The sequence below is a fragment of the Corythoichthys intestinalis genome, chromosome 12 (genome assembly GCF_030265065.1).
Source record: "Corythoichthys intestinalis isolate RoL2023-P3 chromosome 12, ASM3026506v1, whole genome shotgun sequence".
In the NCBI taxonomy this organism is placed as follows: Eukaryota; Metazoa; Chordata; class Actinopteri; order Syngnathiformes; family Syngnathidae; genus Corythoichthys; species Corythoichthys intestinalis.
The window spans coordinates 32,433,237-32,446,727 of record NC_080406.1 but is presented as its reverse complement, the minus strand read 5'-3'; the positions used below and the strand labels follow the sequence as shown (position 1 = coordinate 32,446,727).

Sequence of the window (13,491 nt, the reverse complement as noted above, 5' to 3'; positions counted from 1 at the left end):
ATTTCATGTTGCTACCTGAAACCTAATTCAGGGGCTGCATATTTTTAATCAATCCGGACGTCAAATCTGAGCTAATCCATCCTAAACTGGCTTCTTCAAATTAAAATGGCTGACTTCCTGGGTCTTTCAAGGCATGGTTATTGAAAATTTTTATGTCTACCATGACAAACATGTCCACCAAATTTATGTTGCTAACCGAAACATGAATTTGGGGCTGATTTTGTTGCCATTGTGAAATATTACTGAATTTTGTGCCATTTTTTTCTCCCACAATAGACATTAAATGCACTGCTGATTCTGGTGTTTGTACCCGTGTTCGACCTCCTCATATACCCGCTGGTCTCCCTCTGCAGAATCAAAATCACGTGAGTTTGCACCACCACTTTTATCACTAGGAAATTAAGTGATAAGACTTTTTCACCTACCAATTTCTGTAGGCCGCTGAGGAAAATGGCCACTGGGATGGTTTTTGCAGCATTGGCGTTTGCTGCCGCCGCCTTGGTGGAAATTCAAGTGGTGGTACGTTAGCAACAAAGGTTGTACAGACCAACCAATCAGAGGAAGGAAATTAAAATGTCATGTTGAATGTTTTAGAGAACTGTGGTGGAGGAGCCAGCGGCGGGCAATTGTCTGCTCCAGGTGTACAACTTGGCGCCGGGTGACGTCCGTCTCCAGTTCCCCCAAGGCGGCGACCCTTTTCCAGACTCTCTCCCCTATCTCCAGGTAAAAAAAAAAACAAAATGTTTGTCACATGAAGAAAGAATATGGAACGTGAGCATGGTTGTCAGGACCCCCAGGAGTACCTGACGCTTCCACTGGGAGCGCCGAGCATCAACATGAGTTTGGAGGTCCACTACAAAGGCGCCGCCTCTCGCTGCAACGTCACTTTTGCCCAGCACAAGGCGTACAGTCTTATCTTGCATCCTACCAATGCTGGAATAGGCTGCAAAATGGTGAGTGACCTTTGGAAAAATGTTTTTTCCAAAAATAAAAATGTACTGTTACAGTGCCTTGCAAAAGTATTCGGCCCCCTTGAATCTTGCAACCTTTCGCCACATTTCAGGCTTCAAACATAAAGATATGAAATTTAATTTTTTTGTCAAGAATCAACAACAAGTGGGACACAATCGTGAAGTGGAACAACATTTATTGGATAATTTAAACTTTTTTAACAAATAAAAAACTGAAAAGTGGGGCGTGCAATATTATTCGGCCCCTTTACTTTTAGTGCAGCAAACTCACTCCAGAAGTTCAGTGAGGATCTCTGAATGATCCAATGTTGTCCTAAATGACCGATGATGATAAATAGAATCCACCTGTGTGTAATCAAGTCTCCGTATAAATGCACCTGCTCTGTGATAGTCTCAGGGTTCTGTTTAAAGTGCAGAGAGCATTATGAAAACCAAGGAACACACCAGGCAGGTCCGAGATACTGTTGTGGAGAAGTTTAAAGCCGGATTTGGATACAAAAAGATTTCCCAAGCTTTAAACATCTCAACGAGCACTGTGCAAGCCATCATATTGAAATGGAAGGAGCATCAGACCACTGCAAATCTACCAAGACCCGGCCGTCCTTCCAAACTTTCTTCTCAAACAAGGAGAAAACTGATCAGAGATGCAGGCAAGAGGCCCATGATCACTCTGGATGAACTGCAGAGATCTACAGCTGAGGTGGGAGAGTCTGTCCATAGGACAACAATCAGTCGTACACTGCACAAATCTGGCCTTTATGGAAGAGTGGCAAGAAGAAAGCCATTTCTCAAAGATATCCATAAAAAGTCTCGTTTAAAGTTTGCCACAAGCCACTTGGGAGACACACCAGACATGTGGAAGAAGGTGCTCTGGTCGGATGAAACCAAAATCGAACTTTTTGGTCACAATGCAAAACGATATGTTGGGTGTAAAAGCAACACAGCTCATCACCCTGAACACACCATCCCCACTGTCAAACATGGTGGTGGCAGCATCATTGTTTGGGCCTGCTTTTCTTCAGCAGGGACAGGGAAGATGGTTAAAATTGACGGGAAGATGGATGCAGCCAAATACAGGAACATTCTGGAAGAAAACCTGTTGGTATCTGCACAAGACCTGAGACTGGGACGGAGATTTATCTTCCAACAGGACAATGATCCAAAACATAAAGCCAAATCTACAATGGAATGGTTCAAAAATAAACGTATCCAGGTGTTAGAATGGCCAAGTCAAAGTCCAGACCTGAATCCAATCGAGAATCTGTGGAAAGAGCTGAAGACTGCTGTTCACAAACACTCTCCATCCAACCTCACTAAGTTCGAGCTGTTTTGCAAGGAAGAATGGGCAAGAATGTCAGTCTCTCGATGTGCAAAACTGATAGAAACATACCCCAAGCGACTTGCAGCTGTAATTGGAGCAAAAGGTGGCGCTACAAAGTATAAACGCAAGGGGGCCGAATAATATTGCACGCCCCACTTTTCAGTTTTTTATTTGTTAAAAAAGTTTAAATTATCCAATAAGTTTTGTTCCACTTCACGATTGTGTCCCACTTGTTGTTGATTCTTGACAAAAAATTAAAATTTTATATCTTTATGTTTGAAGCCTGAAATGTGGCGAAAGGTTGCAAGGTTCAAGGGGGCCGAATACTTTTGCAAGGCACTGTATGTAACCTTTGTTTTAAAATCTACCTATTTGTAATTTAGGTAAAGGACCACATTATGAAAAATGACAAAGGAGCTCCTCTTCTTAGGTAAACATGTGAGGTTTAGCATACAATGCGAGAGAAGCCAAAGCTAAGTTAACCTTGATCTCCACAGGTTCCTTAACACTTTGTCAGAAGCGGCCAACATCAGCGTGGGACGAGAGACGTTCCACACAAGCGCCGGTTACAGCGTCTCCCAAAACAAAACCATCATGCGCGGAGTGTGAGTGCATGTGAAATCACTTCCTGTTTTACACAAATGACAGCATAATTCAAAGCGAGATTCATTTAGAGACATTAAATTTGAGACGTCTATCATCTGAAGGATCGGAGGTTCAATTCCAGCTTTCACCTGTGGCCATTGTTGTTGTATCCTTGAGCGACATATTTCACTCTATTTGCCTTTGCAAAAGTAGTATTAGAACGAGAGGTTGATGGTGGTCGGAAGGGCCGATGGTGCGGAATGGCTGCCTCGCTTGTCAGACTGCCTCAGAGCAGTTGTGGCTACAGTAGTGGCTTACCACCATTGAGTGCGGAGTGAAAGAATAATGCAATGTTAAGTGTCCTAGAGTTTCCAAAAAGCGCTATATAAATTCAATGCATTATTAATATTATGTATTTCAAAGTCACCAGAAGCAAAAAAACAAAACAAAAAAAACGCATGCAGTCTTGCCATTTTAGTTTGAAGCAGCCATTATAAATTCAGTTGGTCCAGTTTTGTCCCATCCCTAGTAGTAGATGAAAATTTAGCTACCAAAGGTGATTTGACTTAGCAACATAAAATTTGGTAGACATGTATATCACGAGTAGACCCACAAAAAAGTCTCAACAAGCCATGCACATAAACACACAGGAAGTCTGATAATTTGTTATGTAGTGGCCATTTTACCTTTAATAGATTGAGTTACGCCTCATTGGGGTGATTACATAATATTCCGCCCCTGAAGCCATTTAAACGAAGCAACATTAAATTAGGAAAACATGTCTATCACAAGTAGACCCATAAAAATGTCTCAAGAAGCCATGCCCTGAAAGATTCTTTAAATCTGATCTTTCTGTATTTAGTGAATATTTTAGGTTCAATTGGTTCATTTGCACACTACCCACCAATTTACTTAAAAATTCAGCCCTGAATACAATTAAATTAGGAAGACAGGTCTATGAGTAAACCCACCAAATATTTTCAGAAAGACATACATGAAAAAACACAGGGAATCTGTAATTTGGCTGTGGAGCTGACCATTTCTAGAGATCCATCATTTAAAAACTTTCTTCTGATTGCTACCAAATGTGAATTACTTATAGTTCAACATATTTTAATATTTTCTCAATGTGTTGCATCAGGTATAACCAAGTGAGATGCACCATGGCATCAAAGACTTGCCCGGACCTGGACCTCGGTCTCCTAGACTTTGGAGCCTCATACACTGTGATCCTACTGGAGGTCAGGAAGCTTGCCGCTCTTGGATAGTAGGAGTCTTCCTCCGACTCTTTAGATGTTCAGTTTTTTTTTTTACATCATTGCAGGAGTCTGACAAGATAATGGCACACAAGATGGAGGACGTCCACGCCAACAACATGCACATTGCATGGCAGATCCCTCAGTACGTCTTAATCACGGTGGGCGAGGTCATGTTCTCCATCACCGGTCTGGAGTTCTCCTATTCGCAGGTTTGGCTCGCGTTCCAGATTTTTATCAAGACTAGGAAATGATCCTCTAAAAAAATTATTCTCCCCGCAGGCTCCCTCCAACATGAAGTCGGTCCTGCAGGCTGGGTGGCTTTTGACCGTCGCCTTCGGGAATGTCATTGTACTGATCGTGGCAGAGGGCGCTGGGCTAGCACAGGTATTCATTTTTCAAGCCACACGGATGATATGTTTGTATATGGTTTGATTCTCCCTTTTTCGTTGTCAGAACTACTGAGCCGATTTCAATTCTAAAATGGTGCAAAGCTCACTTAATCACAAACAGTTCCAAAAAAACAGAACTTTATTCTCTTTTGCCAAAACGTGATACTCTTAAGATTCCAAGTGTTTTTTTTTTTTTCAGAAAAATTGTCGTAATATAAGGATATTTATTAAAAACTTGATTTTATTTTTGTAAGATTGGGTCCTTAAACTGCCTGTGACACAAAAAGCATGTTTACTTCATATTACACGCGGTATTTTATGCTCCTGAATAAAATGGACTAATTGGATGTGTGTGGAAGCGATCGATATATTTATTCAATCTTTTGAATCTCGGTCTCGGATTGAGGAAGAAGGCAAATGTGACGTCAGCGGACTAACCATTGTTGGAGGCAGTCTTTCAGGTCCTCCGCGTGTTCGTTTTCAATTAAGGTGAGACGGCTAGACTGCATTGATAGATAAAGGACTGGAGGCAAGAGATCATTACTGCGCAGTTTTAAATTTCAGAAATTTCTGGGTGCATTCAATGACAGAACAAAAGCTGTGTAGAGGAATGCACACTGAACAGAGAGCTCGGCGTTGCTTATATGCTGTACAGATAAGGAGGTCATGAGCCTTGCTGGTTGGCAGTCAAAAGTCAATTATTATTGTTGGCAGTTGAAGTCCATGATTATCTGAGGCAAAACTAACTGTTCGTCAATTCGTCAATGGTTTTCTGTGAAAAACAACTCCATTTATGGACATGATTGCATTAGGCGAGATGCATACTGACTTCACCATCTTCACAATACAGCCATTAGTATCGTATGCAGAAGGACTGCGGATTCAGCTGATTTTGCTAATTAATTAGTTTATTTTTTGCATCGTGCCAGCCCAATGTGCTGCCAGCTTTTGTTGCTACACCAGGGAGAGTGGTGTGAGGCTTTTTGGATTTTTTAAAGATCCAGTTCACCATGAAAAATTGGCAAAACAAGTATGACAATGGAGCAACCACTGGATGGATGACTGAGTAAGCTACGTGTTTTATGTTATGTCAAATACTGGGATCATGACAACCTTTTTAATAAGGAGGTGGCTTGCATTTTGTGGGTGACAATGCTCCCTGTCCACTGAGAAGGCCACTCGGTCGACAAACGTGTGCCTCAGCTTGGGCACGGGGAGCCCCCCGCTCCCGTCTCCGGTTCTCGCTTGTGTTCAGACTTCCATCCTCCTCGGTCCTCTTCATGTCCAGACTTCCATCCTCCCCGGTCCTCTTCGTCTGCCCGCCGATAGAGCACTATCCTCGGCTTGGGCTCGGGGAGCGCCCTGCTCCCTTCTCCAGTTCTCAATTGTGTCCAGACTTCCAACCCCTTGGTCTTCTTCACGTGCCCGCAGAAAGAGCACTGTCCTCGCCCTGGGCTCGGGGAGCGCCTTGCGCTTGTTTCCGGTTCTTGATTGTGTCCATTTTCGTTTGTACATATATGTTTATGATGTAACTTGTTTATTTAGCACCCTTGGATAACATTGAGAGTCCAACTGAATGTAAAAGATGGCTTATTCACCGCAACAAAAGCTTTGGGGGCAAAATATTCTAAGTGTGCAAAATTTGGCAGAACACCGGCCACCGGCACTGCCTGCCTGCCGGGGCCGCAGCAGAATGACGAGCCGAAACTTGCTCGCTGCCGGGTGCTGGCCGATCGGTGAAGACAATCAACCCTACCACCGTTTGTGACATGAGTCGGGGTAGTTTTGTGTGATTTTTCGTTTTCGAAAGGCGAGGAAAGGACTTGGAAAAGCCGCTCGTTTCGGGTTGTCATGTCGCCTAGCTGTCATGCCTCCTGTTTTGGTTACACTCTTTCCTCTGTTTCTGAAGTCGGGCAAGGAAATGACAAAAGCCAGATTAACTCCAGTAGCATAAAATACCATTCGGGACGTTTAAAGAGCATATGACACGAGAAAAAAAGTCTTAAATGGCATTATTATGTGAATTAGAATCATATTTTGAGACGATTCGACTATATACACCAATTTAGAAAAGCACAGATGACGAGAAATTAGTCTTTTAATCTGCCGGTTAGCCACGCCTACCATTATAGGGCTTTATCGTCCCCAACAGATGGATGACGTCAGCGGTAGACTGGGCTCATCGGTTTTACTATTCAGCCCATTGAGGGGGAATTATTCAGAACGAGGAAAACGCGACGAAGAGAGCCGCAAAATGTCATTGTTTCAGTCTCTCTACTCCAATATTTTTTACAGGATATTCTTTTTATCCAAGTATTTTCCCCCAATAGCTATATAAATGGCTTGAGAAGGACCAGTCAGACCGTCGAGGGGGAACTATTCACAACGAGGAAAACGCGACGAAGAGAGCGGCAAAATGTCATTGTTTCTGTCTCTTTACTTCAATATTTTTACAGGATATTCTTTTTATCCAAGTATTTTCCCCAATAGCTATATAAATGGCTTGAGAAGGACCAGTCAGCCCGTCGAGGGGGAACTATTCACAACGAGGAAAACGCGACGAAGAGAGCGGCAAAATGTCATTGTTTCTGTCTCGTCAATATTTTTACAGGATATTCTTTTTATCCAAGTATTTTCCTCAATTGCTAAATAAATGGCATGTTCATGACAAATAAGTCTTGTGCTGAATGGAATATGAAATAATAAAAATGCATTTATTCAGGACGACATGGCAAAATTACTCCATAATGGTCAAAACTGTCGACTTCACCTTTACTGTCGCAACTCCCGAACGATATTTTATGACACCTAAATCGGACATATGTCATTTCCCTTCCCTGGCTTCGGAGAATGTAAACAAACCAGAAGCCGTGACAGCTAGCCGACATGCTAACCCGAACCGAGTGATGTTTCAAAGTCTTCGAAGTGGAAAATCACACCTAACTATCCTGGATTATTTGACATGACGATCCGGTTGTCGATTGTCTTAGTGGATCGGCAAACCGCCCGGCGGAGAGCAATTTACAGTTCGTTCCCCGGAGGAGGGTGGCTGGATTTGTTGTGCAGCTAACGTGTTGCTGCTAATGAGCATTAGGAGAGCTTTTTACATGCCTATCAATGATCAAACGTAAGTAGTCCTTCATTTAAAGGAAGTTTGTAGTGTTTACTTTGTAATCGCTGTATTCGTATTTGACATAATACAAAACAAGATGTTTACTCACTTCCTCGTAAGTCCAATGGTCCCACAGTAAATATCCACGGTGAATGGGAAGCTTTTGAAACTCCAAAAAGGCGCATACGCCTCTCCCTCATACAAAATGATTTTTCTGCAGCCGTTTGGCTGGCGTGATGTGAAAAATAAATGTATTAATCCGCAAAATCAGCTGAATCCTTCGTCCTCATACACAACAGTACACTGTAGCGTGAAGAGGACGTCTTCTACCGTACACGTCACAGCGCCCTCCTCCTCAATGCAAGACCGAAGCCGGAAGTCACTCATTTTCATGGCGCGGGATTAAAAAAACTAAATAAAAATAGCGATCGCTTCCACACACATCCAAGCGGCCCATATCATTCAGGGGCATAAAATACCGCGTGTATTATGAAATAAACATGCTTTTTCGTGACACAGGCACTTTAAGTCTGCAGTTTTGATCATTATGCAGTAATTTTGCCCTGTCTTACTGAATAAATGCATTTTTCATATTTTATATTCCATTTAGCACAAGACTGTGATTTGTCAAGACCATATAATTTATTTAGCAATTCGGGAAAAATACCGTATTGGCCCGAATATAAGACAGCCCTGATTATAAGACGAGCCCCTCTTTTTCAAGACTCAAGTTTGAAAAAAAGACTTTTTGAACACCAAATAAATTTTTATACAGAAAATAATTACAGTACATCCGAAACAGATGATTATAACAATATATTTGAGAGAAAAAACATGTTATTTTGCCTCATTCAAATCTTAATATCTGAACATTTAAATATGTAAACTAAAGTGCAATCACATTCGTAAATGAATGGCTTCTGATTTTTTAAATGTAAATAAACCAATCTATTGTGATAAAACAACAAAATTGCAATAACTGCATTAACCATCAAAGCGAAGTCTAACTGTAGAAGTAGTCTTGAAACAAATCTGAATAAGGAAAAACATTGCAATAAAATAATGCAAACTGGTTAAACTAGTAGCTGAGATCTGTCATGACAGAACATCGCTTCAATGATATCTGGCGCCATCTAGTGTCGTGAATGGGGCGAGTAGCTGAGATCTCTCATGAACAGTGTTGTTAATAACGGCGTTACAATATAACGGCGTTATTTTTTTCAGTAGTGGGTAATCTAATTAATTACTTTTCTCATCTTGGCAACGCCGTTACCGTTACTGAGGACGGAAAGGCATGCGTTACTATGCGTTACTATATTGGTCGAAAAGTCTGAGGGAAACGGACTCACCGAGATGACAGAGCAGAGCAGGAGTAGGGAGGAAGCAAGAAAGTTGTGACGCCGAGCAAACGCGATGCAAGGTAGCTCCAATAATACATGTTGTAGCCGATAGCCTACAAACTACGCCCGCATGTTATGGTAGATATGGTAGACATGGTAGATATCACATGTACTGTACATAGTTATAACTAGATGCAAAATGACAGACATGGCACTAAATGAGTTAGTAGACAGCCGCCATCTTAAAGCAGTAGACTTTTTAGGACGGCTCTGTTGTAGAGAACCTTCCTAGCGAACCTAAGCAACTTTTAATCTAAAATACTTCTAAATCGGCAAAATCTTGACTTGAATCTATCTTTAAATGATGAAACAGTTTTAAAACTTTCATATTTCGAAAGTAGAGAGAAGGGAACTAATGCAATAATGGGAGCAATTTTAACAACTTTTAACAGTTGATTCAGGCTAAAGGGTAAATTAGGGTAAAGAATTGGGCTCGGGCCAATTGTACCAAAAACCTTCACAAAAAACTTCCCATCGTGTGGCCAATGTTTTTTTTTTTTTTGAAAAAAAAAAAAAAAAGTAATTATCACCAATTACTTTGCCAAGTAACTAATTACTCTTACATTCAGGTAATTGAGTTAGTAACGCAATTACTTTTTGGGGGAAAGTAATTTGTAACTATAATTAATTACTTTTTTTCAGTAAGATTAACAACACTGCTCATGACAGAACATCGCTTCACTGATATCTGGCGCCATCTAGCGTCGTGAATGGGTATAATGTCTAGACCGCAAATATAAGACGACCCCTCTTTTTCAGTCTTATTTCAATGCAAAAAACACCGTCTTATATTCGGGCCAATATGGTACTTAAAAAGAATATCCTGGAAAAATATTGGAGTAGAGAGATCAAAACAATGATGACATTTTGCTGCTCTCTGTCGCATTTTCCCCGTTCTGAATCTTTCCCCTCAATGGGCTGAATTCTAAATTAGCTGAAATCGTTACTTCGCTGATATCATCACCCAGCTGGAGGCGCTAGAGCGCTATAATGACAGGCAGGGCTAAACGGCAAATTGAAAGAATTTCTCGTCATCTGCACTTTGCCAAATCGTTGTATATTGTCGAATTGTCTCAAAGTATGATTTTAATTCACATAATAATGCTTTTTAAGACTTGATTTATCCTGTTACAGGCACTTTAAGTCTCCTGTACACTTAATCTCCAAAATTGACCATTTTTAATAGAAAAACATGCTTTTTAATCATCTAAATTACCTCATCCTTAAAAATTTTGCATTGTCTATATTGAGTGGAATTGAGTACTATGTTAAGCCTGCTCATTTTGCCCTACAAAATCTAATTGCATTATCGTATTAAAATAACATTTTCTCAAGAAATATGACTTTTTTTCTGAAATTGGGGCTTTTTTTGTAAAAAAAAAAAAAAAAAAAAAAAAAAAAAAGATGATTTTGCTTATTAAAAAAAAAAAAAATACCCACCTGCGATAAACAAAAAAATACAAAAAAATAAATGACAACTTTAAGATTTCAACACTACAATTTTTTTTTACTCTGGTAAATGTTATCTTGAATCCCATTATTGCTCACAAGCTGACCTGATTGTCTTATGGCAGTGGAAAGAGTTCGCGCTATTCTCTGCTCTGCTGCTGGCCGTGTGCATTGTGTTCTCCTTCATGGCTCACTTGTACAAGTACGTGGACCCCCTGCAGCTGGACAAGTTCCGCTCAGACGACCAAAACCGCAGCAGCAGTGACGACGAGTACGACGATGCGCTCAACAAGAAAAAACAAGACATTGAGCTCAACACCAGATTTTAGCAGTTTTCACCACTTGGACAGTTGAAATTGAGTCACGAGCGATGACACGTGATCATATTTTTGTGTGTTTTTTTTTTTTTTTGACTTGGTGCTAATTTTTAGCATCAAAGTGTAATTGTTAGACATCTTGTTTCTTTGCATGCAGATTACGTTGTCATTTCTTTTTATTATTGTAACACTTAATATAACACTTGTTTAAAGCTTTTTTGTGGCATATTGACAAAAACGGCATTTCTAAATGTGTAATTGTTTTATGGAAGTTATATTCGAACTTTGTTGATTTTTTTTTTTTTTTTTTTGCAGAAAACAATGTGAATTTTCATTTGTTTTTAAGGAATTCCAACTTTATTCATATTTTGTGAAAAAAATTTTCATAGTTGTTTTTCCATTGAAAAAAAATCTGCGTATTGAGATTTTTTTTTTTGTTAAAAATCAAGACTGATTCCCAATGTGTTTTTCCTAAAATAAATGTGAATACCGGTACTCATTTGAACAAAATCTATTTCCACAGGTTTCTTGAAGGATAAAGTGAGCTTTTCTAACAGCCATTCTCACAAAACCATATTATAATATAAATAATATAAATATTCCTAACAGCCATTCTCAAAAAAACATATTATAATATAAATAATATAAATATTCCTAATGTGGGTCGTTTTGATTCTGAAATTCGGAAATTTTGAGATTCGGCTTTCTCATCGGTTTACATTTTTTAGTATTTTCTGGATTTTTTCCCATTAAAAAATGTTTTTCTTAATGGTTTTGGGGGAAAAAAAGCTACTTACTACTTACAGTGTATCACAAAAGTGAGTACACCCCTCGCATTTCTGCAGATGTTTAGTATATCTTTTCATGGAACAACACTGACAAAATGACACTTTGACACAACAAAAAGTAGTCTGTGTGCAGCTTATATAATAGTTTATTTTCCCCTCAAAATATAGCCATTAATATCTAAACCCCTGGCAAAAAAGTGAGTACACCCCTATGAAAAAATGCACATCCCTCAATGTCCAAATTGAGTACTGCTTGTCATTTTCCCTCCAAAATGTCATGTGACTCGTTACAGGAGTGCTGTGAGCATTGCTGCAGAGATTGAAGAGGTGGGAGGGTCAGCCTGTTAGTGCTCAGACCATACGCCGTACTCTACATCAAATTGGTGTGCATGGCTGTCACCCCAGGAGCAAGCCTCTTCTGAAGACGGTACACAAGAAAGCTTGCGAACCGTTTGCAAAGACATGTCAACAGAGTACATGGATTACTGGAACCATGTCCTATGGTCTGATGAGACAGGCGGGCTTTCTTGTGTCGCATCCAAACTGTAAAAATACAATCAAGGTACATTTTTGACTGTTTGATACTGAAAAATTAAATCTAATGAAATCAATCAAAAAAATAAAATTCATATTGATTAGCAACATTAACTCGTGAGGACAAAATATATAGCAATTTGGCCGGAAGAAACAAAAACTGTCACTGGACAGAGGGACAGTTTTTATTTTTGCTGCAGACAATATCAGCTTCTTTGCTATGGTGTGAGGTTATTTTGCACTGAGCAACTTGGTATGTCAGTGCTTGCTGGTTTACTGACAAAGCAGGACGATTGTAGGCAATATTTGTTTCCGCTGGAAAAAAAAAGTCGAACGGCTTATCAACGTGATTGGGGTCTAATGTCTGTCCGCTGCAAATATTTTTAGACACAGTAAAAGGATTCTTTCCTCGTCTCCCATAAGTCATAGCAAAAAGCCACTTTATATACACTTATATTTTCTTGTCTTAGCTCTTCATATCTCCAGTGCTCTGTGCTCGTTTTGATTAAAAAATACTGAGCACACTCTGAAAATGATAGCCCCAGTGCCACCCACTGAGTGGATATGCGATTACACTTTATTCTAGTATGGCAAAAAAGTATGTTTCCCTAAGTTTGCATATGCCACCCCGAAGGGCGCGCCCCATTATTTGAGAAGTACTGATTTAGATAAACTTTAAAGTTTACGAATTACTAAAAAAAAAAAAACAAGCCTTGTATAAATAGGTCACGTAAGAGGCAATTCAGCCTCAGGCTCACAGATGGCTTAACACCTTGTTGTTGTGACTTATTATGTCTGGGATGCTTGTCGTGGTTGCTAGGCAACAAAAATGTTTACTTCCATGAAATAAGATTACAAAACAGGTGCGTTTGGACAAACATCCGCTAATGATTAGATTATTTTGAGGCGAATCGCCGACTCAAGCAATCTTTCACTTTGATGCAACTTCATTTGCATAAAGGTAAGCATTTAAACTAATCAAAGAAAGTCTATTCTCGGGGTGAATAGGTGGTCTTGTCCAACAGGAGCTGGGTCACCATGGTGACCACGTTTGGGTGCAGCAGACAATCCAGGAGGTCGTCTGTGCCAAGAGACGACTCGTCAGGCGTTCGGTGAGCAACGTCGCCATCTTGGAAAGGTCCAGGAACGCGTGGGACAGGAAGAAGACATGGTCCGAAGGGGACATTGCTTCGAATCTGTCCTACTGAGTCACGCTTTTTCGGGTGAGCTGTGTCTTTGGAGTCCGACTTTGGTTTGGTCATCTGTTGCTGGGCGCAGGCACGCAGAGCCAAGTTGATGTAATGTATGTTGTCATTATGGGATGTCACGCCCTCCTGTATACACATGATGATATTAATGATCACCA

At 40.2% G+C, this 13,491-nt stretch overlaps 2 protein-coding genes across 7 annotated transcripts in view; one reads left to right on the top strand and one right to left on the bottom strand.

The window, feature by feature from the left end:
• The window catches only part of slc15a2 (solute carrier family 15 member 2), a 48,858-nt gene extending 37,536 nt beyond the window's left edge, over positions 1-11,322 (top strand). For both annotated transcript variants that reach the window (XM_057851752.1, XM_057851753.1), the window contains 10 exons: positions 277-365; positions 438-519; positions 595-723; positions 789-953; positions 2,676-2,722; positions 2,790-2,897; positions 4,019-4,118; positions 4,202-4,345; positions 4,416-4,520; positions 10,612-11,322. In XM_057851752.1, coding sequence (XP_057707735.1) covers positions 277-365; positions 438-519; positions 595-723; positions 789-953; positions 2,676-2,722; positions 2,790-2,897; positions 4,019-4,118; positions 4,202-4,345; positions 4,416-4,520; positions 10,612-10,815 — 1,173 coding nt within the window. In that variant the 3' untranslated portion in view covers positions 10,816-11,322. The remainder of the gene's footprint in view (positions 1-276; positions 366-437; positions 520-594; positions 724-788; positions 954-2,675; positions 2,723-2,789; positions 2,898-4,018; positions 4,119-4,201; positions 4,346-4,415; positions 4,521-10,611) is intronic.
• The window catches only part of hspbap1 (hspb associated protein 1), a 28,682-nt gene continuing 26,197 nt past the window's right edge, over positions 11,007-13,491 (bottom strand). For all 5 annotated transcript variants that reach the window (XM_057851756.1, XM_057851757.1, XM_057851758.1 and 2 more), the window contains one exon: positions 11,007-13,459. In XM_057851756.1, the coding sequence (XP_057707739.1) occupies positions 13,115-13,459 (345 nt within the window). In that variant the 3' untranslated portion in view covers positions 11,007-13,114. The remainder of the gene's footprint in view (positions 13,460-13,491) is intronic.